Source organism: Homalodisca vitripennis, chromosome 8, assembly GCF_021130785.1.
Source record: "Homalodisca vitripennis isolate AUS2020 chromosome 8, UT_GWSS_2.1, whole genome shotgun sequence".
NCBI lineage: Eukaryota > Metazoa > Arthropoda > Insecta > Hemiptera > Cicadellidae > Homalodisca > Homalodisca vitripennis.
The window spans coordinates 28,324,987-28,350,645 of record NC_060214.1 but is presented as its reverse complement, the minus strand read 5'-3'; the positions used below and the strand labels follow the sequence as shown (position 1 = coordinate 28,350,645).

Sequence of the window (25,659 nt, the reverse complement as noted above, 5' to 3'; positions counted from 1 at the left end):
AATTTTTCTTTAAATTCAACATAACAATTTTAAAACTTGTGCCATTTATATTTTTTCAACTTTTAGTAATCTTAGAATTATAATACTACACTATGCAAAGTCAGAATGATGTAACTTAAACAATTTATTAGTCATGGCTGATGAAAAGAATTGTGACAAGATAAATGTTTAAAGAAAATTCTTTAGTTCATTTTAATAAAAGAACTACATCTTCAAGTATTAACACTTTGTCTTGGAGACACTATGACGGTAATTACTACATAAAACCAGTCATACCTTCACCAAGTTAATTAAAGTATAGTTTAAGCCAAATATACATTTTAGGGGGGGGGGGGAGAATTCACAAGGATCACCATTTCCCAATATAATTTTTGTTTTAAAAATTATACATGCATTTATTTTCAAGTAATATCTGTAAAATAGATATAAAAACAAAATAAAGACAAAAAACTTGCAAGTATTACAGGCAGAGACAAATGTATAACAGACTTTAAGATTTTCCATCAGAATGCAAGGAGCTTACAACCAAAATTGAACCATTTTGAAATTTTAATTGACCAGATAAATCCTGATATTTTACTGATAACTGAACATTGGTCGAGCGATAACATTCTTGAATGCATCAAATTTAATAATGGGATGTATACATTGGCTAATTCTTTTTCTAGAACCTCAACTAAAGGTGGTGGAGCTGCAATTTTCACAAAACGTTCTGTTTCATTTAAAAAACTTAATATAACTTCATATGAAGGATTACTGGAAGCTATAGGAATTATAACTAAAATAAACAATGAGAATTACATAATTATTTGTATCTACAGGCCGCCCAATTCTGATATTGATAGATTTATATGTAAATTATCCAAAATAGTTGACTCACTTGATTCTAGTTCTAATTGTATTCTGATGGGAGATTTTAATATTGATATTTTAGTGCACTCTAACAATAAATTTAAATTAATGACTTTTCTTAATGAATTCAATTTTAGATATCTGATAAACCAACCAACCAGAGTAACTCAGAATACACAGTCAGCTTTGGATAATATAGTAGGGCCTAATCAATAAAAAGTTGGGCTTAAAAAAAGTAACTTCAAAAGTCATAATTACAGGATTATCAGATCACTTTGTTATCACACTTTGTTATCACACTTAATATTCCTATTAATGATGCAACAGAATATTCCTTAAAGCGAATACCAACAAAAGCAAGGTCTTTCAATGCAGAAAATGTACGCATACTAAATTATTTTCTTCAAAAAGAAAACTGGGATATAGTGACATCAAGTTGTGATGTCAATAAGCAATATTCTAGTTTTGTTGAAATATTAAATTATAATCTTGATATTTGTTGCCCAATAAAAAATAAAAATATTAAGAAACAGATTAAAGATAAAACTCCATGGATAACTAAAGAAATTACGGAGACAAAAAATGTTTTAATTTTCCTTGAATCACTCTGGGTTCGAAATCGTAATAAATTTGGAATTAATATCTTTTAAAAATGCAAAAGCAAAAATATGAAAGTCTGCTAAGAAAAACAAAACAAGAATATATGACAAATAAAATTTTGAATTCAAAAAACGTAAATGCTGATACATGGAAAATCATAAACAGAGATTTAGGAAGAAATACAAAAAATAGAGCTAACATTTCACTAAGAAGCAATGCTAATTTGATAACTGATCCCAATGTTATTGCCAATCAGTTTAATGAATATTTTAAGGGCATCCCTGAACAATTGGCCATTAATTTTAATAATCTGAATTACTCTTTTAAGGGTAAAAGAATTGAAAGCAGCATGTTTCTTCACCCAACCTCTGAAAAAGAGATTCTTAAAATAATAAAGAACTTGAAGAATAGTTTTGCAGTTAGTTGGGACTGCATAAGTACTAATTTATTAAAGAATATTTCAGATGTTATAGCAGGACCTTTATCATCTATAATTAATACAAGTTTTGAATCAGGAATTTTCCCAGACAGTCTAAAAATTTCTAAAATTGTGCCTATTTTTAAAAACAAGAGAAACTGCTCAGAAATTATTAACTATAGACCATTTCATCCTGAATCCACTTTGTCAGCCATAATCAAATTTCTTAATGAAATAATGGAAGGAATGATAAAAGTAAATTTTTTTTTGTGGTGTGTTTCTGGATTAGCAAAAAGCTTTTGACTGTGTAAATATAAATATTTTGCTTGATAAATTAGAAAACTACGGAATAAGAGGGACACCTCATGATTTACTGAAATCTTACTTGGTCTGTCGGAAACAGTTTGTCACCATAAAAAATTATCAGGGTGAAGTCACATCTAAAAGATCAGTTATTAAGTGGGGTGTGCCTCAGAGTTCCGTTCTTGGTCCATTGCTATTTTAATATATATTAATGACATTGGAAATGTTAGTAATCCTAACCAGACAATTTTATATGCAGATGACACATCTATACTATATAAACACAAACATTTGGAGGATTTAGAAATCATAGCAAATACAGAAATTAATAATATAGTGCAATACTTTAATGAAAACTTTTTAACAGTAAATGCAAACAAATCAACAGCTCTCAATTTTACTTCAAATAAACAATCTTCCTTTGAAATTCAAATAGCAGTTGAAAATTTAGTAATACCAATGTATGATTCTACAAAATTTCTCGGATTGATTATCGACAAAAACTTAAATTGGAATGACCATATAACTACTCTCTGTTTAAAGTTATCTAAAGCAATATTTATGATGAGAAAACTGTCTGAATTTTGCAACAAAAAAGCTCTTAAAATGGTTTATTATGCATTTTTTACTCTCAGTTGGTTTATGGTATTGAAATATGGGGAAATACATTTAAGAAGAACATTAATAAAATTGTATTAATACAAAAAAAGCAGTACGTTATATTTCTGGTATTGGCTATAAGGACTCATGAAAACAAAAATTTCAAGGACTTCATATTATGACAGTCCTTTGTTTAGTTGTGTATAAACTGTTGCTTTATATGGCTACATCAAACAACCTAACATATAAAAACATCCACCAATATAACACAAGGGGCGCAAACAATATTGTAACCAAAAAACTGATTTCCAAACGATATTCATTAGCAACATTATCTCTTGGACCAAAATTATAGAACACACTGGCAAATGGGTTAAGATCACTGCCATTTGGTATTTTCAAAAGACAAATTGGATTTTTCCTTTTGGAACACCCACTTTATGAAGTGGATGAGTTTTTTGGGATTAGTCATAAATTAGATAATTGTTGTTGATCTTGGGAAATCCTTTTATCTTTGTTGTAATTAGTTTTTAATGAATTAATTGATTTGTTTTAATTGATTTATTTATTTAATATATCACTTCTTTTAAAGATCTGGACGAACTGGAGGATTGCATTGCTTTTAAAATTGAAATGTACAATACTGTGTTTTTCAATGTGACAATGTATGTAATCTTTACCGGTAATAAATTAGTATCATTGAGTATCAAAATAAAATGTTAACTTTTGAATCAGTTTTTGATTTTTTTTATCTGGCTGTCTTTCACAAAATAAATGTTGAGATATTTTGGTAGTGAAATCGAATGGAAAAGGTCAGTTTTTGTCACACCAACTATAGTGTAGAAAGCCTGAAAAACTTGCAGAATTCCATCATCAGAATGAAATAAAGAAAAAAAGTTAGGAAATGGTTTAATTTTGTTGTTGTAAAACTTTTTATTTTTACCAGTCCTTGTGCTACCTAGTCTAACCGGTAATTGTGCTAATAGCCTAACAAAAAGTAACATAAGTGTGTCACATAAGTGAAGCTGACACAGTCAGGGTGAAGTATCTAAATGGATACATGCTAAGAATAATAGGTTTAAGGAGACTAACCTTTATGAATAATTTAAACCAAGAAATAATTAAATCTTATGGATTAAATCTTGAAAATATAGATAATCCAAAAGGCTGAACTGGCTTACCTGACATGATACCATCCAAATTGGTATCAGCATCAGCAGGTACATGAACACAATATGGAAAGGCCACAGTGGACACATTATTATCTGGAACAAACAAACAACATTTAATTAGCCATATTGTTGAATGTTCACCATATTTTATACTATTTGATGAAAGAAAAGTCACAATTATCCAATAATTTTATTTTTATACATGAGGCCTTTCAACATCAATGATTCCAATATGAAGAACTCCTTCAATGAAATGTTTACCATATTGTTTACTAAATATTTCTTAATACGAGGGCAAATCAAATATAAACGGTAATTTTGCTCTTAACTGTACCAAACACGTTCAGACGTGATGCGGCTGTGGGCGATTGTCGTTTTACTTAATAGGAGTGGGGGGAACTGCTTGCTTCACACTAGCGTTGTGTTCTGCCTTCAGTACAGCCATGACCGAGCGAGAGGTACATCCATCTGTTGCGCAACGCATCGTCATAAAATTTTTAACAAATGAAGGTGTTAAGCCTTCGGAAATTTTTACTCGTTTGCAGGCACAGTTTGGGGACACTACTCTGTCTCAAAATCGAGTGTATACGTGGGCCAGAGAATTTAGGGATGGCCGAGAAACGTGTTGAAAACGAAAGTCACGGTCGACGCCCAAGGTCAAGTCTTACAGATGACAACATTAGTGCGGTTCGACAGCTTATTGAAGGTGATAGCCCGGTTAACTGTTCAAGAAATCTCGTCGGAAATTGGTATCAGCTACGGGAGTGTTCAGTCTGCAATCACAGACCACCTTGGCTTCAGAAAAATTAGTGCTCGCTGGGTTCCGAGGTTGTTGACCGGAAATCAAAAACAGGTCAGGTCGGAGATTGCTGGGAGACTTCTGCAACGATTTCAAGAAGAAGGTGAAGATTTTTTGAGGCGCATCGTCACATGTGATGAGACGTGGGTCCACCATTACACTCGATTTTTAGACAGAGTAGTGTCCCCAAACTGTGCCTGCAAACGAGTAAAAATTTCCGAAGGCTTAACACCTTCATTTGTTAAAAATTTTATGACGATGCATTGCGCAACAGATGGATGTACCTCTCGCTCGGTCATGGCTGTACTGAAGTCAGAACACAACGCTAGTGTGAAGCAAGCAGTTCCCCCATTCCTATTAAGCAAAACGACAAACGCCCACAGCCGCATCACGTCTGAACGTGTTTGGTACAGTCAAGAGCAAAATTACCGTTTATATTTGATTTGCCCTCGTAAAACATGTAAACTTTTTAAGACTGCATCTCATAAAACAATGTACATAGAGCTAATATAAATTTAATTTACAAATTTGAATTTTTTTGATACTATAAAGCCCTTAAACCACTGAAAAGCGTCCTTGAAATGATCAAGTACAGAACTTAAATTTAATAAATTTGTATATTAACATAAAATAAATTATATTTATAAAAAGAATAATTTTATAGTGTTTCATTTCATTACTAAATACATTTTGTTATTTTTAAATTCTCTTTGTTTGAACCGTTTAATAATTGGCTTACAATATTTCCATAATTATTTTCCCCAATCTCAGATGTACTAAAAATGAGGTGAATTTGTACACAATTTAAAATTAGTAACTCAAATTGAGTTTCAATTATTTCAGTAAATGTTTACAAATGCATAGTTATGAGGTAAATTCAAGATTTAGTAATTTGGAAAATATATATTTACCTTGTAACCACAACTCTGGCACCATAAAACAGATGATCTTATTTAAAACTCAAACACACTGAAAGGGTAAATCCTCAAATGAATGAAAAAATCAAACTTAAATACACCAGCAAAATTGTGGGCTGTGAATTTGTAATCTTTAACATTCCTCGGTACAAGCTACAAGGATGTGGGTACCCACATGAGTGCTTCTGTACAGAAGCTATTCAGATTTATTGTGTACTCCACAGTCTAATTAGTTCATTTAAGTTTAAAATTAAATAATTAGAAACAACAAGACACAAGACAAGTTTTGAATATAAGGAGAAAATTTTCCCCAAAGTTACTTTAAAAATTCTTATCAACCATAAATAATTATTTTAATATTTCCAGGAAATTTCACTTCTACAATTGAATCCAAGAAAATATTTGCACAGATAAAATATTGCAACGAATACAATTCTTTCAAGTTTTTTAATAAATTTAAATATTAGGACGCCAAAATGAAGATTTGTTTAGACAAATAAGAAAATTTAATAACAAAAATGGAATCTTGATTCAATTCTTTCTGCTTTTGACTGTTTTTTAGTTTGAAATATCTTTTTTGAATTGGCATAAAAAATATTAAAAGGCAACAGTGATCAGCTGTCGGCCATGCATCCAAGACTCCACCTTTAACAATAAAGTTTAAAACTGTGTTTAAAATACGAATTCTTCTTAAATCAGGGATTGCACATCAGATACAATCTAGACTACCCAGAACTCTCTGTTAGTGCGGAAATGTAAAAATACACTGTCTATCACGTAAAAGGACACAAATAATGTCATATTTGGTACTACCTATTTTACTTTATGTACACTCCCTATTAAACATAAAAACGATCTCTTTGAAGTCGACAACTCATTTTAACTATCAAAATGTTAGAAGTCCATGTTAAACAACAGTTGTAAAAGTAATTTCTAGCTTTTATTTTGTAATTAATTTATACAAAACTTTTATTTATTGAAAATGAAAAGCTGGTTATTTGTTTTATTAGTTATCATAATAACAAAGTATTTACATTATAGGTAAGCTAAATAAAGGTTGATTAAAATTTTAAAACTCGAAAACTAATTAAATAGGATGCTCAAATTGCTGATAATCTCCACATTCTAAACATATTCTGGTTCTGTACACCCTAAATTAACTCACCAGTAAATTGTGATTTCCTTACACCTACAAGATTTATTCAGAATGACAGAAACAAATCAAGGAAACAGCAATACCAACATTTATGATGACTTAACAATGAATGACTTGGCAGATAAACCTTGGGAATTTAATCAATTTGGCCTCAACCTGTTGACATTTTGCAATGTAATCTCATCTGTTGAGGGAATGACACCACAATTTTTGCTCACAATGTTGGAAAACCCCTCCTACCCTGCTCATTACTGATAAGATTGTGCTCCATCTGGTGTATACTGACATTATCATCGGCCAACTTGCGAAAATCCCTTTTGAGATTAAATACATACCTACCTTTTTCAAATATTTTTATTTCAGGTTAGCAAAAAAGTTTATTTAAGTATTTCAGAAATATAAAAACAAACCAAAGAGAAACAATTAACAGCTATGATGACATAATGTGGTATTATAATACAGTTTTTGGTTTTAAAACCAAAACAGACAACAAGTTCATCTGTAGACTTTCAAATTTTGTATGAAAATTCATTTCTACTTGAACAAGAATGAGAATAATAAATGTGTATTTCTATTCATGGGATTTGAATCAGGATCAAAATTGGTTTATTGCTGTCCCAAAAGTATTAACAATCTAATTACATAGGCTAAGTATACTATTTAGGTTACTTCAATTTGAATCATTTCCTTATAACTAGTTTAAAATTTTCTTTCTTACAATTTCCTTAATGCTAGTTTAACATTTCCTAATTCATAGCTTGTTGAAATTTCCTTGTAAATAGTTAAAAATTTACTTGCAATAAGCTTAGAATTCAATGTCATTAAAATCATGTTCAACTGAATAGAGGGCTTTCATTTTCAACACTTGAGTCATTATATTCTTAAAATTCTTAATTCTGGCACTGTATAGTATAGAAGAGTTTTGTACAAATGTAGTCGTAACTATTTTTGGATTTTATTAACCTTTGGGAGTATATTTCACATCAATTAAATCTCTGGTGTTATTAGAATGTACAAATGTTCTCAAATTAAACGACTGAATGCCATGAAGTAAGTCTACCACTCAGTATACTGGTAGATTTTCACTTCTGTCTGAATGGAAGCTGCAAAACGTTTATTGTCTGCATGTTTGTCTGTTTGTCTGTTTGCAGGACATCTCGAGCATGAGATGAACTACAGATTTGAAATTGTGTATGCGACTTCACTGAAGCATGTTATGCGACATGTGGTGTAGCATACTCCTAATTTGTAATATATTTAAGAGCCGGCTGTAATAGCAGCCATCTTGGTTTTAGCCTACTAAGTCAAATGTGTTTGACTTCACTGAAGCATGTTATGCGACATGTGGTGTAGCATACTCCTAATTTGTAATATATTTAAGAGCCGGCTGTAATAGCAGCCATCTTGGTTTTAGCCTACTAAGTCAAATGTGTTTGACTTCACTGAAGCATGTTATGCGACATGTGGTGTAGCATACTCCTAATTTGTAATATATTTAAGAGCCGGCTGTAATAGCAGCCATCTTGGTTTTAGCCTACTAAGTCAAATGTGTTTGACTTCACTGAAGCATGTTATGCGACATGTGGTGTAGCATACTCCTAATTTGTAATATATTTAAGAGCCGGCTGTAATAGCAGCCATCTTGGTTTTAGCCTACTAAGTCAAATGTGTTTGACTTCACTGAAGCATGTTATGCGACATGTGGTGTAGCATACTCCTAATTTGTAATATATTTAAGAGCCGGCTGTAATAGCAGCCATCTTGGTTTTAACCTACTAAGTCAAATGTGTTTGACTTCAAATGCTATTACAACCTCATTTCTATGAAGATGCTCATTGTAAAAATATACTTAACTCACATGTTAAGTAATAATGTTAGTAATAAAGTAGTAATGTTAAGTATACTTAACTCACATCCAAACATTTTTTTATACATTTCAATATTTTTTATTGGTTATTGAAAAAAGAAATCTAAAACTTTTATGTATGGTACTTCATCACTTAAATATTTAAAAAATGTATATACTTAAAAAACGGTTTGAATGCATATTAATTATATTTTAAAATTACTTATCTCCTATAATTCAATGTCAAAAATAAGAGCATAAAAGTGTATGAAGTTCTTATATGGTGAAACTCAAGAATGTTACTCTATGGCAGACTTTTAATGGACATTAATGTATTAAATGTATAACAAAGTTTATGACATTGATAAGCATTTATGTTTTAATTTCAAATATGGGAATAGACTATTTTTAGGTAACAAAATTTGTTAAAAGTTCAATTTTCAGGTGGATTAAAAATGAAAACATGCTTTTAGCTTCTGAAATAAAATCTTAAATCAAGAGTAAAATTTAAAAAAATTAAGAATCAGAATCAGAAATTTATTGTCACGTAACGTTACATAATTGTAGTAGACAAGATCTACAACGAACAGGTGACTCGTCAATATAGTTTAAAATATACTAATCCTAATAAAAAAAAGGTATAAACATAATTAATAATTCATTGATAAATAATCAATATTAATCGCACAAACAGTACAGTATATACAGATACAGTATGTATATAAAACATTACATTCTAATAGTACAGGAACAGCTTTATTAAAATTAAATAAAGCTAGATGTAGTTATTATTATCCTAAAATAAAATAATTTACAAAACATAAAACACATTTAAATATAATTATTGATAAAATAAATACAGTTATTTATATATAAATATATAAATATATATATATATATATATATATATATATATATATATATATATATATTAAAATGTTTTTATATGGTTGGGAGGTAATTGAATTAATGAAGGTTGCATCATTTAGAAAATCAGTTTCTGAATAATATTTTTTCTCTATTAAGATATTTTTTAATTTTATAGAGAACTTTTCTAGAGGCAAAGAGGATAGAGATATTGGAATTTTATTGTAAAATTTTAGTCCTATGTAATAAGGGGACATTTCAAATAATTTAGTTCTATGAACTGGGTATGTAAGTCGGTCTCTCTGTCTTTTATTATAATCATAATCTTTTGTGGTGATATTATTAGGTAAGTTTTTATGGGTATACATTAAGACCTCATATAAAGTGATGGAATCGTCAATAAATTTAGCTGTTTAAATATAGACTTACAGGATGATCTAAAATTTAATTTTGTTATAATTCTCAAAGCTTTTTTGCAATTTAAAAATAGAAATTGCTTTGGAGGAAGAACCCCATGCCAATACGCCGTATTTCATGTGAGAAAAAAATAATAATAATACACTGTCATCATCACTTGAAAACTAACAATATTTTGTAAAATTTTAATTGGAAACATCATATTGAAAAATTAGAAAGTAAGCTGAGCTCTGTGTGTTTTGCCTAATGTTATGTTATGTTTTCATCAATGTATAATCCTAAAAACTGTACTGTATTAGAAACACCTACAGATTCATCATTAAAATTCACGGTCTGAAGAATAGATTTATTTTAGAGTGTTTTAAAATGAACAATTTCTGATTTTTTGCTGTTTAAAAATAAACCATTTAGATTGAAACAATTATTTAATTTTAAGATAAGTGATAAATGATGAAGCACTCATGTGCCATTATTTTTTATCTAAAGGCAATGCTAATAAGGCTTCCATAAGAAATTTCACACTCCCTGTCTACTCAAATAACTGCAGAAACCCTAAATGTCCTTCTACTATCCAACGACAGAACACAATACTGTGGCTTATGTAACTTTGGTAATGTAAACATGCTGCTGAGCCCTGTACATTGTCATTTATTGTAATTACAGTAAATTCTTTGTTTAAATCCTGGTACTGGCAATCGTCTTTCTTAGACCATTACAGTATTTCTTTCAAATGTGTCTAACCATTCTTGAAATAGTTCCTAATTTCTCACCTATCTTTTCCTATAAAAGCTAAGAAGTTAAAACTTTTTATATAAAAATTTGTGCCATGTGTAGCACAATTCACGAGTACGAGAATCACAATCACATATGACACTGATGTGTAGTGATTCTCATACTCGTAAATTGTGCTCGGGACTTGCATTATGTACAGTGACAACGCCTGGACAGGACTCCAAGCAGCTTTTAGGTATGTTTAAACTTACCCTTTTCTTTCCTTTCTTTTCTTCTTTCTGTTCTTTATTTTTGTATGTATTAATACCTCCCCCACCTGACGAAGAGGATAGATAGGAATCCTCGAAACTTGTGTTGTGTTATACCTTTTGTAATATATAACGATGGCAAATGCCTGAAATCCTGTTATCCTTACAATACTGTTTGATAATTTCTTTAACAAAGTATATTTAAATTTTTTATTATATTAGTTAATGTAATTGTTATATTAATTAAAACAGCATGTGTTTAAACGCTTTCTTTCATGAAATACAACGCTTTGAAATGTTTTTGTTTAGACATTCCTCAGTATGTAATGCACTTTGGAATGCTGAGGTTAGAACAGAAAAAGCGAACACAACAAACCAACAGATCTGCAAATCCAGTTGCTATGTCCACAGGTTAATTTGCCCTATGAACCATAACTAATAAAACATTTAAATCTATATAATGATCTATGAAAAACAGATACATAATCTGTATGTATAATTATAATATATATATATATATATATATATATATATATATATATATATATATATATATAATAATTAATTTAATTATTTAACAAGATTATACTTTCCATCTTGTGTTAAATTTAAATTTGTTTGGTTTTGATTTGTCTCATCAAAAGTAATGTTTTAGAATAAGCTTTAGTTATGTAGTTGTAATTATTGACTATGTACAAGTTTTTTTTAATACATTGTAATAATAGAAAACGTATTGAACAATAAATATTTGTCTGTTGTCTAAACATAGCTACTTTCCTTGAACATTCACGACAACCTGGAAACGTACTGTCACAATGAATGAATTACATTAGTTATTCAGAGAAGATGTCTATTGATATGCACACAAGGTGTAACCTGACAGTGCATGACTAATACACCTCACTGATGTCATGTACTTGGAGTGCAGGTACAGTGACGTATGAATTACATTAGTTATTCAGAGAGAGATGTCTATTGATATGCACACAAGGTGTAACCTGACAGTGCATGACTAATACACCTCACTGATATCATGTACTTGGAGTGCAGGTACAGTGACGTATGAATTACATTAGTTATTCAGAGAAGATGTCTATTGATATGCACACAAGGTGTAAACTGACAGTGCATGACTAATACACCTCACTGATGTCATGTACTTGGAGTGCAGGTACAGTGACGTATGAATTACATTAGTTATTCAGAGAAGATGTCTATTGATATGCACACAAGGTGTAGCCTGACAGTGCATGACTAATACACCTCACTGATGTCATGTACTTGGAGTGCAGGTACAGTGACGTATGAATTACATTAGTTATTCAGAGAAGATGTCTATTGATATGCACACAAGGTGTAACCTGACAGTGCATGACTAATACACGTCACTGATGTCATGTACTTGGAGTGCAGGTACAGTGACGTATGAATTACATTAGTTATTCAGAGAAGATGTCTATTGATATGCACACAAGGTGTAACCTGACAGTGCATGACTAATACACCTCACTGATGTCATGTACTTGGAGTGCAGCTACAGTGACGTATGAATTACATTAGTTATTCAGAGAAGATGTCTATTGATATGCACACAAGGTGTAACCTGACAGTGCATGACTAATACACGTCACTGATGTCATGTACTTGGAGTGCAGCTACAGTGACGTATGAATTACATTAGTTATTCAGAGAAGATGTCTATTGATATGCACACAAGGTGTAACCTGACAGTGCATGACTAATACACGTCACTGATGTCATGTACTTGGAGTGCAGCTACAGTGACGTATGAATTACATTAGTTATTCAGAGAAGATGTCTATTGATATGCACACAAGGTGTAACCTGACAGTGCATGACTAATACACGTCACTGATGTCATGTACTTGGAGTGCAGGTACAGTGACGTATGAATTACATTAGTTATTCAGAGAAGATGTCTATTGATATGCACACAAGGTGTAACCTGACAGTGCATGACTAATACACGTCACTGATGTCATGTACTTGGAGTGCAGGTACAGTGACATATACCTACTCAATCCAACTTAATTTAAATATTCCGAATCTCTACAGTGAAAATAATCACAGTAAAATGAAATTATCACTGAAGCATGATTATCTTGATACCAACTAACCTGCTTGATTGCTATAATTAAAGCCTCACTTATAATTAATTAACATAGCTTCCACATTCTAATTAATTACAAAATATTAATAATTTTAATATAATTATATTGTTGATCTGTCCTAATCAAGCACTACCAGAAAGTAATGATTTGTAAATACTTGCTAAATATTGAGGTCTTTTATACTCTCTAAAAGTTATTGCTAGTTTTAATTGATGTAGTTTTACATGTACAACAACTGTTATTGAAGCTCATAATCATTGCATCTTAATTATATTTAATTTTATTGCATTTTTAAAATAAAGCTAACTGGCAGGCTACAACTCATAGATTGGCTGTTTAAACACATGATGCAAATTTACACTGCTATTCTGTGTTTTTCATCATCTCTATACATTACGCATTACTATAAGCGTTTTACAAAAAATAACATAGTGATAATTAATTTTACATATTTTCCTTATTGAAAACCCAATGGAATCTTCTTAAAATCATACTTTTATCTGTCCGTCTGTGACGATTCTTGATAGAAAGGTTCTAGAAAATAAATGAAAAAATATAGCCTATTATATATTTTCCTTATATTGAATTTATTGAAAACCCAATGGAATCTTCTTAAAATCATACTTTTATCTGTCCGTCTGTGACGATTCTTGATAGAAAGGTTCTAGAAAATAAATGAAAAAAATATATTATATATTTTCCTTATTGAAAACCCAATGGAATCTTCTTAAAATCATACTTTTATCTGTCCGTCTGTGACGATTCTTGATAGAAAGGTTCTAGAAAATAAATGAAAAAAATATATTATATCTTTTCCTTATTGAAAACCCAATGGAATCTTCTTAAAATCATACTTTTATCTGTCCGTCTGTGACGATTCTTGATAGAAAGGTTCTGGAAAATAAATGAAAAAAATATATTATATATTTTCCTTATTGAAAACCCAATGGAATCTTCTTAAAATCATACTTTTATCTGTCCGTTTGTGACGATTCTTGATAGAAAGGTTCTAGAAAATAAATTAAAAAAATATATTATATATTTTCCTTATTGAAAACCCAATGGAATCTTCTTAAAAATCATACTTTTATCTGTCCGTCTGTGACGATTCTTGATAGAAAGGTTCTAGAAAATAAATGAAAAAAATATATTATATATTTTCCTTATTGAAAACCCAATGGAATCTTCTTAAAATCATACTTTTATCTGCCCGTCTGTGACGATATTTGATAGAAAGGTTCTAGAAAATAAATTTAAAAAATATATTATATATTTTCCTTATTGAAAACCCAATGGAATCTTCTTAAAATCATACTTTTATCTGTCCGTCTGTGACGATTCTTGATCAAAAGGTTCTAGAAAATAAATGAAAAAAATATATTATATATTTTCCTTATTGAAAACCCAATGGAATCTTCTTAAAATCATACTTTTATCTGTCCGTCTGTGACGAATCTTGATAGAAAGGTTCTAGAAAATAAATGAAAAAAATATATTATATATTTTCCTTATTGAAAACCCAATGGAATCTTCTTAAAATCATACTTTTATCTGTCCGTCTGTGACGATTCTTGATAGAAAGGTTCAAGAAAATAAATGAAAAAAATATATTATTTAGTAATAATACAGCACTGTGGTCCGATAATTTAAAATCACAAAATAAAAGGTTTTTTGTAAACTCCAGATTTTGCGAATCACACTTAATTTCAATGTCAGGTCCACAGTGTGATAACCCTAATCGGAGATAAGTGATGTATTTTCCACATGTTGTAGTACGCAACTTGTATAAATAAACAACAGATAAAGTGGTTTTTCTAACATTACACGCAGAACTAACAAAAGAATTCACAAATTAGAACAGTTTTATCATATTTATACAAAACAAGGCATTTTAATGTATATGTAAAAAATTAAAAACCCAAAATATTTTGATGTAAAAAAGAATGTGTTTTGATGAGTTGTCGCCTTTTTCTTAGCATGATTTGGTTTTGAAAAAGCCTATTTTCTATATTATTGGTTGTTTCTTTTAGCTTGAGCCATAAATGATCCACATCAGGTTGGTGGGATATAATATTATGTACTTACATTCTTGGCCATAGCTATTATCTACCTAAACTATGCTTATAATTGTACATGCTCCATTCAGATAAACCATTTATGTCTCAGTTGGTTTAATAAAAAAGAGTACAGAAAATCTATTTTAAGCTATTCCTAATATTACATTCTTTTCATTTTGATGGAATAATTTTTAAAATTTTTTTGAAGTTGATAAAATTAAATAGAAGCATAGATTGTTTGAGGCCTTTAGTGGTTCTTGACAGGATTTACAAATATTAACCATGGGCCACCTACGGCTCACACCACTATAACTTGTAAAGATGTCATGAGTCATCGTTCAAAGATGTGCATGAACGTGTTCAAGCAGTGTTACCATTTGTCTTATCAATGTTTTGAATTTCTTCATGTTCACATTTCTACCACATGACTGTTAATTAATTGTCTACCGCATAGCTCACTACTATAAACTTATCACTACACTAAATTAGATAAACTATACATTGTGGAAGAACAGACTCAGAACGGTTTAATATCTTTATTAACCATTATGCTAAAGATAAAGCTGTGTAACTTTGTTTATTCAGTATTAATCATAAAAAACTTTATTTTATAAGTTGTGAAAAACTATCAGTTTTTTATCATGCCAGGAGGATGGCCCATGAGGAGTGAGATAAAAATCTTAAATGATATCTAAGGTAAAACTGTAAGTCAAATTAAAGGTTTTAATAGAAAACCATGCCGCAAAACTTTGATTTAATATTGCTGTTAACACTCGGGCAAAATTACAACAATTTTTTTCAGTTTGCACAATTATTTCAAGAACCATTAAACTAGAATATTATAGTTCAGGCAATTTACCCATGAAATATCTATGAAAGAAAAACATAAATGTGAATACATGTTTTCAAGCTAAGTTTTGATAAGATAAAAATATCAACATGAAATAATTATTTTGTATCTATCTGGCAAATACTATTTTTTTAAACACTCTTCTAAGCCACCTATAATATTTATCACAAACAAAACCAAACATTAAAAGGTTTATAAACAATAAAATTTTATAAAACTAATAATAATAATTGGTCCTAAAATATGGGTTGTACAATAAACCTTTATTGTCGTTTTATAGGAACCAATATTCAATAAAAATCCATTTTTCTATATTAACCTTGGTTCAGAATTTTGCAAGATTTCTCATTTTAAAAGCACTATCACAAAAAAATACTGTAGAAAATTTTTATCGACAATATTTGTTTTAATAATTCCTTATGATGACAAAACATGTTATGAAAAAATATTAATAATCCTACAAAAAAAGTAAAAGACATTCGAATATGTGTGAATTACTTTAAAACAAGTCACCATACAAGAATTTTATGACCAAAAATAAGGGACAATCATTGCTTATAATTTAACAGTTGTGGTAGGAAACCCAAGGTCACACCAGTCCCAGTGGAAGCTAATAATTAATCATTCTGTCCTTACAAAAAGTGAGTCACAGCTGGCACACCACAGCAGTGAACTGGAATCCTGGATAAGTTATTATCCACAAAATCGAGATGAAACAAAAACCAATACGGCCATTGTTGTGGTTGGTACTAACCCAGCTTACCTTGAGTATTAATACCACAGTCCCCTTCCCTCCCCCCTCCACGACTTTAACTGATTGATATAATGACACTGAACCCCACTAACTGAGACAAAGTTACCATCAACTTCAAACACTCTGCGATTGCTCGTTAAACAATAAAATATCATGACAATTTTTTCAACTTAAAATACAACTAAAATTAGTTGTATATTTATTGATAATAACAGGGTAAATAAAATACATTTAAATAACAGAGAAAGGTGAGTTAAATATTCATTATATTCTTTGGAATTGTATCCCATAGAAGATAATACATTATTCATGTGGACTGTAGTTAATTAAAACTCTACACTGTATTGAAGTTTATTCTTTATAATGCCATGGCATTAAGGCAGTTTTTGTTTGAGAAATGCCAGTCAACTATTAGTGCAATGAAATGTAAGCTAGTGAAAGTAAAATAATAAAAACATTTATTTTTCCACATTTTTATTTTTTACCATAAATATATTACAGAAGATGATGAGTACCTATGTTGTTATGCATATATCTTATGTATGGGAATAACATTTTTTTTTAAAGGAACATTTTTTTTTCTTTTACGTTAGTTTGGGGCAAAAAATATTAACTTTTTATTTTTATTTGTAATACTACCTACCTGTAATGACCAAAAATGAACAAACTTGTACATAATTTTTTTATTTACTATTTAAGTATACTAAACATTTTTTGCTGTTTTAGCAGGTTAAACTAAAAAAAAAAAACAAAACCTAGGCTAAATATACAAGTATTTTGGCATAAAGTTATACATATCCAAGGATAATATTACATTTAAAAGGACATAATACATCTAAAAAAATGGTTATGTCTATATGAAAATTTGAACAACTTATGAGAAAGTTTTTGTGTATCTGTTCTGGCTTTGGATTGAACACATTTTATAGACAATTATGTTTGCTGGCTTTTGTAGATATTGTATTATGTTCAAGAGATGAAACTTAAAAAAGTACCATATTATAAAAAATGTTGTAACTCTCCTACAGACCTATTAACTAATTGCTACGATACAGTCTGTGCCAGTTTTCACTAAAAAGTTTAGTAACATTTTTACTTTTCAAACACTTAATTTCAGTTTTTAGTGAGAAAATCTGTTTTATGACCCTTCATTGATTTTCATTAACATGGGTAGGCCTACACGTGTGTATGTGAGTGTCAGTGATAGTGTATGTGGGTGTTAACAGAACAGACTGATTTTCACCACATCTGGCATGTGAGTGTATTCATTTTATAAATGAAAACCCATGATAATATTAAATTTTTTGGAATTTAAATTTTCAATAAGTTTTGAATTCAAGAATTGTTTATCAAAGATACTACAATTTTTTAAAGCTCTATTTGAGCTGTGTTTAATATTTATAGCCATTTAGATGTTTTATAATGTTATTCGCGCTACTACTTTTACCAACAATAAAATATTAGTTCTGCCTAAAATAGACATTTTTTTATCTGATACCCACCGTCAGCGTGCTTGATGCAAACCACCACAAATATTTTGATCATCCAGTGTCTTATGCAGACCTACACAGGACACCAATAAAAGATAGGGAGCACTCCAGTTGGATGCAACACGACTGAACTGAAATGGAAACCAAGAGATTGTCGGAGAGGGTAAATCAGACTACCACAAGAAACAGACTCAAGGCTGGAGACAGAAAAGAATTGTAGACAGTGAGAAGGAGGCCAAGGCCCTACTGTGAGATCTACAGTCTGTGATTAGTCTGTTCCTGGAAGTGTTTAAGAATATTTTCAATACTTCATAATATTTTTATATACACACTTTTAAAACACTAAACTAAATTAATTAATCTTTTAATTCAGTTAAAAAAATGTGTGGATTCCAGCAAAAACTATGTCAGGTACTACCTAATTAATTTTTAGTAAGAAAATCATTTGCTCAGTTACAAAGAACAAATAGAATCAAGAACTGAATCCAGCATTTTAAAATGATTTTGGAATGGAACTCAATGAGATGTGAGAAATCCAAAGCCAAAAAAATTTTAACACTGTTATAAGAGAAGCAAAACCGATCCCTTGATACCCAAATTACCCTAAAGTTCACTTACATGCATATTAATAAAATCTTACAAAAAGACCTCACATCCCAAAATGAACTGCAAGAATTTTAAAGTCAATAGAATCAACATGTTGCAACATTCATTCAAAACAAGTTTCATAAAACACATCAGTATCTCAACAAATGTAAAGATACTTACACAATTTCTACCAAAACGACAATTAAGCCTCATGAAAACAGAAGATCAAAACATTTCTTAATTCTCAAATCATCCAATGCTACAGGAATCTGGTCTTGTCACTTCCTCAGAATCTACCCAATGTCTAGTTGGAGGACATTCCATAATCAAACATTTAATTAATAATTATTAGAAAATAATGAAATGTTACTTCTTTCAATATCCTGTTATGTTGTTAAACTACGTTCCCAATAAACACTTTTCTACAATAAATAATTAATTCAAAAACAGCTATTTGCAAAAAATGCATGCTGTAAAAATTTAATTTCTGAATAGGAAAATCTCTTGAGTTTTTATCTGCCATAAAATATTATATGTTTAGTTATTTAATCTTCATTATATACTTTGAAACTGAAAACAAACAAAAACCCAATTTTTAACTGCACTATCTCTTTAATCAAATATCAGATTACTAAGAATCCAATACTAATTATAACAAAATTAAAATGCTTAAATTGTACCAAAATTGGTTAAAATTTTAAACGTTTTAAAATAAACAGGGTATATGTAGCATTTAAAATTCAAATAGTTTTCATACATTTTGTCCTTTACATTTGCAACTATTTACTAAGTTAAAGTTTCCATTGTCAGTAAAACAGTTTAGATAATTTAAATCACATTACTAATAGTTTTAATTTCTTTTTCATTTATAATCAGTTTTGGTGATCCATTACAAATATTATTTATATTATGTTTATTTGAAAAATGGGACAGCATACTTTTGAAAATTTTGATAAGAAGAATCATATATTGGCTAAAATAAGATCCAATATTTTCTTTTTTAATTAAAGGTGTTCTATGACTTTCTTTATTGGTTGTCATTTAATCTGTTTTTTATGAATAGTACAGAACAGAAAATGTTCAAACGGCTACTTTTTTATAATATTTTTACTTTTTATATAAAATGTTAAAAAGAAGTGAAAAAAACTTCAAATATAATAATTATAATAGGTATCTAAAGTTAAAACAAAATCAATTATTTATGGATGTATACAATCAACGTATAAATACAGTTCTTTTGCCTTCTTAAAGTTCTGCATTTTATTTTTATTTTTATGAAATTTGCTATTCAAATGCATGAAATAGAAATACTATACCTAATATTTAGAAGAATACAAATTTACATTAATAAAATATAGATTCTTTCTCTGTACTTTGCCTGATCTCTTGCAAGAGCTGGAGAGTTACTCTCACGCAAAAAAACTTTCTCCAGCTGATGAAAGTAAAAGTGTCCAACACCAGACGCAACAACATGCACACGGAGGTGCAGTCTGTGCTGGTACAGGCAAGGATAAAAGTGATAGTAGACCAGAAGTAGAAAGTGACCTGGTTAGACAAGCCTACAGCTGTGGTGCAACACTTACATTCCTAACTACCAAACCAGTTTTTGTTTCAAAAAGTTCCGACTGGTGTATTGAGCATGATGCAAACACCAACAACACTTTGGTGTTTAGAATTAAAAATATGCTAATGAAGCTATAAAGAGCTATTCAATTTAATAGTATGGATTAAAAGTTTTGTTACATAAAAATTATGGGAAAGTATAAGTATGTGTTAAAAAATATCTTAATTAATGCCTTAGTTAATTTAAATAATGACTTCATGTCTCCTATCGGAAAACTTACAGATTACATACTTACTGTAATATCTACAATACAAAACTAATTCAAAAATAATAAATAAATGTGTTTATTTTCCTCATTTGTATAAATACATTATACAACAAAATAAAGCTTATAGAGAGAATATACCAAACCAAAAGGAAATTCTTGCACTTGGGTGGAAATTGTGAGCTTCTTCATTAAAAACTAGGTCAATCTTTATCCTTAGTGGTAAATTTGAACCGAGTGCTCATACTACAAAAAAAATCCATAAGAACCCTTGCTGATCTAGAGCTCCAACAAAGCAGTAAACATGATTTCCAATCCATAGGAATAATGACCATTACTGGTCTGTAGCCTATATTTAAGGAGTAATTTTGCACGCTCACCAGTTGAATCTCGAAACAGGGAGAGACATTGATTCACATAATACCCGCCATGCAGCCAACTTTGTTTTGCCTCCATACAGTGCAGCGCTTTTTGAAGAAAAGCCATCTTAAATCGGACGAATACTGTGGAACACTCTACCAGACATTATCAAAAGACTATAGGTTGATGCGCTGAAGAGGAAACTCCACAACTTCCTTGTAAACCAGCAATTTTACATGTCCTTGAATAATTTCTTGTATCATGTACAGGAAAGAATGGGGATCTCAAGACACAGCCTGACATCATATATTGTCAACAAAATTAATTTTCATACATTTAACTGTTATATTTTAAACATATGTAACTCTGTTACTATTCTTGAAGAATATGTAAATCAATAAATTTGTCTAATGTCTAGCTTTTTAGTATTTCAATTCAAAACCAAGCTTTCCAAGAGCATTAGAGAGAAATTTAAGGAGTATTTCAACATTTGAAAAAGGAATTTTAGTCAGAGGCGTACATAGAAACTTACTTTGGAAGCTGACATACTGTAAGGTTTAGGGGTATGGAATAAACTACACAGAATGTATTAAAACTCCTGTAAAATTCTACATATTGTAATAATAATGATTTCAAAGAATATTTTTACTGCATCTTAAATGTATTATTATTGAGTACCAAGTAATGTTACAGAGACACAAAGCCCAGCTTTATCACTCAAGCCTATGAACACGAGGCAGTAGTAGGAAAGTTTCAAGCTGATGTAAAATCCATTGACGTTTCCAGTTTTATCGTTCAACACTTGTGGTGAGTTGGATCTGGCAAGGTCAACACAACAGCTGAGATAATTTACTACTAGTTAACTCACAGCTCTGTCTATTTGGGGTAGAAAAAGAAAAAAGAATATACAGTACCTATTTATGTCGGCACCATTTCAATTGTAGAAAGTCTTTCACAAATACCTCAGGTTACTAGGTATATCGGTGTGGGTTTTTAACTACTACTTTCAAGTTATTGTCTTATTTGGTTGTTTTTTTTTTAGATATATATTTTATTGATGACCTTACACTTTATCTATATTTGATTTTAATGTATTGTTGTCTTTTTAATATATTGTTGTCTTTTTAATGTATTGTTGACTTTTTAATATATTGTTGAATTTTATTCTATTGCTGACATATCTTTTCTTATTATTCTTGTCACCTTTTGATTATTTATCCTTAAAATGGACTGCCAGTCCTGGTCAGTCCATGTCTTGAATCTACTGTCTGTGAACTATTTTATAAGTTTGTAGCCATTGTGATATATAGATACACAATGAACATGACTATGGTAATTGCCAACCATACTCTAAAGACAAATAAGTATCTAATTTCTTGGTGGTTGGATTTTAGGAATGAACTGATTTCAGTCAACTCACATCTGCACAGCCAAGACCGCAATGACCATGATCAAGACTCTTCGTAATCTTTTGTTGCTAACCCTAAATTTATTAAACCTTGGCCTAGGCATCGACTGATTATCAATCAAAGTTTTTCTTTGCTAAGAACTTAATCAAACTGAAGTATTCTCAGTTCAAAATTAAGTAAACTAAGAAATTGTTTATTTTGAAAGGCTGATGTTCTGAAGATTATTCTCCACTTTTGCACCTATGAGCTAATTGATACTTGATGAGATATCAGCTTTCAGAATAGTTACACATTTTTATTATATAGAGTACGTTATGTTAATAAATTTAGTATTAGACAATTAAAGCATAAAACTAAACTCTTCAGTTTTCAAAACTCTTAAATAACCTGCCTGTGGTAATAAATTTGTACTGTTTGCGGTATTGAACTAATGTCAACATTGTCATCATAACATGTCAAACATTTGATTTTTTTTTAACATGATAAAATTACAAACATTCTGCCAGATCTTAGACTGTACTAAATAATTAACAATATTATTTTTAAGCATTGTGAACCACAAAACACCACGTATGTGTTTTACAAAATCTAGGTCCCGAAAAAATTGTGCAATAATATTTGCACAAGACTAATTAAAACACATGATTTATGCCTGCTAACAACATGGCTACCAATACATTTTAGGCTGGTAAACTGGAAAAGGTAGTGTGGGTTATTTAACTTTACAATTATCGGATTTCATATGATCTAGTCTGCCATCCGCCACATTAGGGGTGTAGATCAGCGGTCTGCTCTAATTAGATTAACCTACTGACATCAACAACAATCGACAGTTTACTAATTATAACGATTCTTACAAACATTATTCAGACACATTATGAAATGTCCTGTAACAATGGTTACAACAGTTTTACTGGAATAGTGTATTAGTCTTGAAAACTTCAAATAACCTTTATATTCCAGCTATATAGGGAAAGTTATTGTTGGTAGTCCTGCGGAAATTTTAAGCATTAATGTAGATTCAGTGTGATTCACATCATTGACCTTCTTTATCATTTTTTAGGTACAACCTTAAGGCAGGCAACTTCATTCTCCTCTTAAGACAGACAACCTTTCTGAAAGCAATCAAGATTTGTAGAGTGTACGTAAGTTTATAACTTATAAGTTTATAAGTCAATAACACTGAAGCTGTATAATTAACTAATTGGAATATCTCTCACTGAGCTGAAAGGATAAGTTTTCTATAATGGTTGAAAAATATTAATACTTCTAAGATTACCAACGATGTAATGAGGTAAAGTAAAATATATCTGTAACAGTTTATATCCTTGGTTGGTCTCCAGAGGGGTAATAACCATACCGGGACTTTCCTACCACACTTTATTTTAATGCCCTGATAAAGACCAATCAGGATTGTTAAGTAATGATTAATTTGAATAAATTCATAGATTGAAAGAAAAATCTTCAATTTATCAGTCATGGAACAAGCAAGTCTATTAACTTTCATGACAAACTTACTTCCTGATTCTTGGTCATGGAGAAAACCACCAGTGAATCAGATCAGATCGACAGGTTATGGTCACAAGAAAAGAAAACCCTTGGGTTGGAACTATGACTTTTCCGACATCACATCTCGGACGATCTGGAACATGATCTGAGGTTGGGAAAGTACCGATCGGAAATGCCCCTGGCCATTCGCGTGGGCTTCAGTAGTGCCTTTCCATACATCATTTCTGGCGAAAAGAGAAAAACATGCCTCAAAATAATACCCAAATTCAAGCCCAGATCATGTGAGGGCTTGTAAAGGTTATCTTTAACTTTGGTACTACTATTAACATATATATGATAACATAATCTAAACCAACTTTTATTGCATAATAACAAGTAGTAGATAGGGAAAGTGCCCTCTTTGCTCACCGACATTGCTTCTTTTTGGAAGGTAGAAAACAAGAACCGATCAACATAATGACATGTAATTTTGCACAGTAAGTCAAATAAACCGTTCTTTCTAATAATGTAGTATTTTAGGTTCCCAGATAATATTGGCCTCTGGATAATTCCAAAGTAGCCTACTGATTTGTATATGTTCTTTAAAAATATTTAAAAAGATCTCATATGTTCAATAAATCTGAAAGATATGGATATAAATTACCAATGATATTCAGCAGTCTGAAATATCTCATGTCTTAAATGATTTTTAGTTTAGATGCAGTTTAGATATGGATCTCTCTGCAGGTGCTGTGGAGACTGGCAAAGAGGAAGGCAGGGAACAGGATGTGGTAACTTAAGGAAAACTAGAAGCAGTTTGCATACTCACAACGAGAAATTCAGTTTCACATTTTTGTTTTGGTAATTTAGGTAATAATGAATATCAATGATTTGATTGTGATTATGGCCGCTTATTACACTGTAATATATTGTTAGTAAATATATTATACAAACAATGAATACATTTTTCTCTGTAGCCAAAATCTCATATTATGATTGATTGTAATCACTTTGCTTACAAATGTATTCATGCTGCTATTTTACCATTGGTATTTGGCCATCATGGTTAATATCAATTTAAAATATTCACTAACGCTCAGCCAAATCCTATGCACTTTCATCAAACTCCAAACTCAATGTTGTTGAAATGTAGAAGCTTCATGCAAAATTTGTCTGTATGTCAGATTGTTTTCGAGGTATTGTGCTGACAGACAGACAAATTAAATTTATTCAGCCCCTTAGGTGATGGGTTTTGGTTGCCCTCAGCCAATTACAATTTGTAAACATACTGGTAGTTAACTAGACATCTGGAATTCAATATAAGCTACAAAATTCAATTCAATGTGTTATTGAGTAAGCTGCAATTTTTTAATTTCAGAGAATTTTACTTTTAGTGCCTCAAATTACAATAGCCTGGATATACCACTAAAACATTCACATTTTACATGACAAATAATTTTGGAGAAACAATCTTGATAGCCTATGCTTAACCTCAAAAGCTAAAAATATATTTTACCTTGTTAGTTGTATAAAGTTCCTGTTGTTTTTAATAGATGATGCAATAGGTTAGGTTCTTACGTGGACGAACAAGATGTATATTTAATAAAAACTTAGCGAAAATAACATAACCCTAATATTTATGGACACACGACACACGTACTAGCACCAAAGAACCCCCAATGTAACACACACTGACAGTTTACTCGCTCACCACACTGACTGACTAAGTTCACCTCCCGACACAGCTGATATTAGAGGCTGACTGTCACTGAGAA

General features: G+C 30.4%; 1 protein-coding gene across 4 annotated transcripts in view; it reads right to left on the bottom strand.

Moving 5' to 3' along the window:
- The window catches only part of LOC124367445 (P3 protein-like), a 68,703-nt gene extending 43,044 nt beyond the window's left edge, over positions 1–25,659 (bottom strand). For 2 of the 4 annotated variants that reach the window (XM_046824263.1, XM_046824267.1), the window contains exons 1-3: positions 25,401–25,659; positions 23,915–24,129; positions 3,955–4,038 (exon numbers count right to left, since the gene is read on the bottom strand). In XM_046824263.1, coding sequence (XP_046680219.1) covers positions 3,955–4,038; positions 23,915–23,932 — 102 coding nt within the window. In that variant the 5' untranslated portion in view covers positions 23,933–24,129; positions 25,401–25,659. Of the gene's footprint in view, positions 1–3,954; positions 4,039–6,826; positions 6,927–23,914; positions 24,130–25,400 lie in introns of those variants that run through there. The other 2 variants (XM_046824264.1, XM_046824265.1) reach the window with 2 other exon arrangements.